This window comes from Tupaia chinensis, unplaced genomic scaffold, assembly GCF_000334495.1.
Source record: "Tupaia chinensis unplaced genomic scaffold, TupChi_1.0 Scaffold143815_1, whole genome shotgun sequence".
NCBI classification, from domain to species: domain Eukaryota; kingdom Metazoa; phylum Chordata; class Mammalia; order Scandentia; family Tupaiidae; genus Tupaia; species Tupaia belangeri.
Window position 1 is genome coordinate 24,436 of NW_006203665.1, and position 943 is coordinate 25,378.

The 943-nt window shown below is 59.4% G+C and overlaps 1 protein-coding gene across 1 annotated transcript in view; it reads right to left on the reverse strand.

Annotated features, from left to right (window-relative positions):
• The window catches only part of LOC102484733 (butyrophilin subfamily 1 member A1-like), a 16,268-nt gene that overhangs the window by 8,025 nt on the left and 7,300 nt on the right, over positions 1-943 (reverse strand). Inside the window, exons 5-6 of the mRNA XM_027766991.1 lie at positions 772-938; positions 466-666 (exon numbers count right to left, since the gene is read on the reverse strand). Coding sequence (XP_027622792.1) covers positions 466-666; positions 772-938 — 368 coding nt within the window. The remainder of the gene's footprint in view (positions 1-465; positions 667-771; positions 939-943) is intronic.

The following is a 943-nucleotide window of genomic DNA, read 5'->3' on the forward strand; positions in this document are numbered from 1 at the left end:
ACCCCCAATGGCTGACTGTGCAGTTTGAGTCCTGGATCGGTGGCTTGAGAAATGCACCAAGTGCCTCTGTGTGTGTGTATGTGTGCATGCGCCTAAAATACCAAGAAAAAAAAATGGAGATTGCAGCAGAAGAGATTGCACCCTGTGGGTGATTTCTTACTTTTCTTCTGTCTCTGTGTGTATGTATGTGTGTCGCTTTGCAACGAGCTCACACAACCTATAGCAAGAAAAAAGAAAAAACACGCACTTCCATCCCTAAGAAAAGCAAAGACTGAGCCTGGAGAACTCCCAACAAGACGTTCCAGCTCCACTCCCACTCGAGCCTCCACAGCCCCAGCTGTCCTCGGGGATCTCCTCAACCCCCTGCTCTGGGCCTGGGGAGTTCTGGACCCAGGACCCTGGTCCTGTCGCCTTGGCCCTCTACCAGCTGCTGCACTTGTCCGCCCGGCCTCCCCCCTGCCTTACCGCTCCACTTCAGCGCCTCCTCCTTTGCCTGCTGGGCCTCCTCCTTTTCCAACCGCACCCTCTTCCGTTCCTGCTGCTCCTGCAACTTTGCGGAACGTTCTCTCTTCAGGAAACAGCCAGCCCCACAGAGCAGGAGCCCCAGCACAGTCAGGTTCACGACAAAAGCTGGTTTCCAGGGAGAGGCCTGAGGGAAGAAGGGCCCTGCAGCCCGAGGGTGGGGAGCAGGTCAGGGGCGCTCCAGGACGGCCCCGCACACTCAGGGCGGCCGGCCCTCCCCTGTCCTGCTGGAAACAGAGCCACGCTGACCTGGGATGAAGATGGCCGTGGTCCTCTCCTGGCCCAGGACCGGGTTGAGGATGGAGCAGGTCACGTTCCCCGCAGAGCTGTCTCTCACCACCAGGGCGGCCTCCACGTGGAACAGCCCCTCGGGGTCCTGGGCGTGGGTCTCAGACAAGGCCAGGAGCTTCTCTCCCCTGAG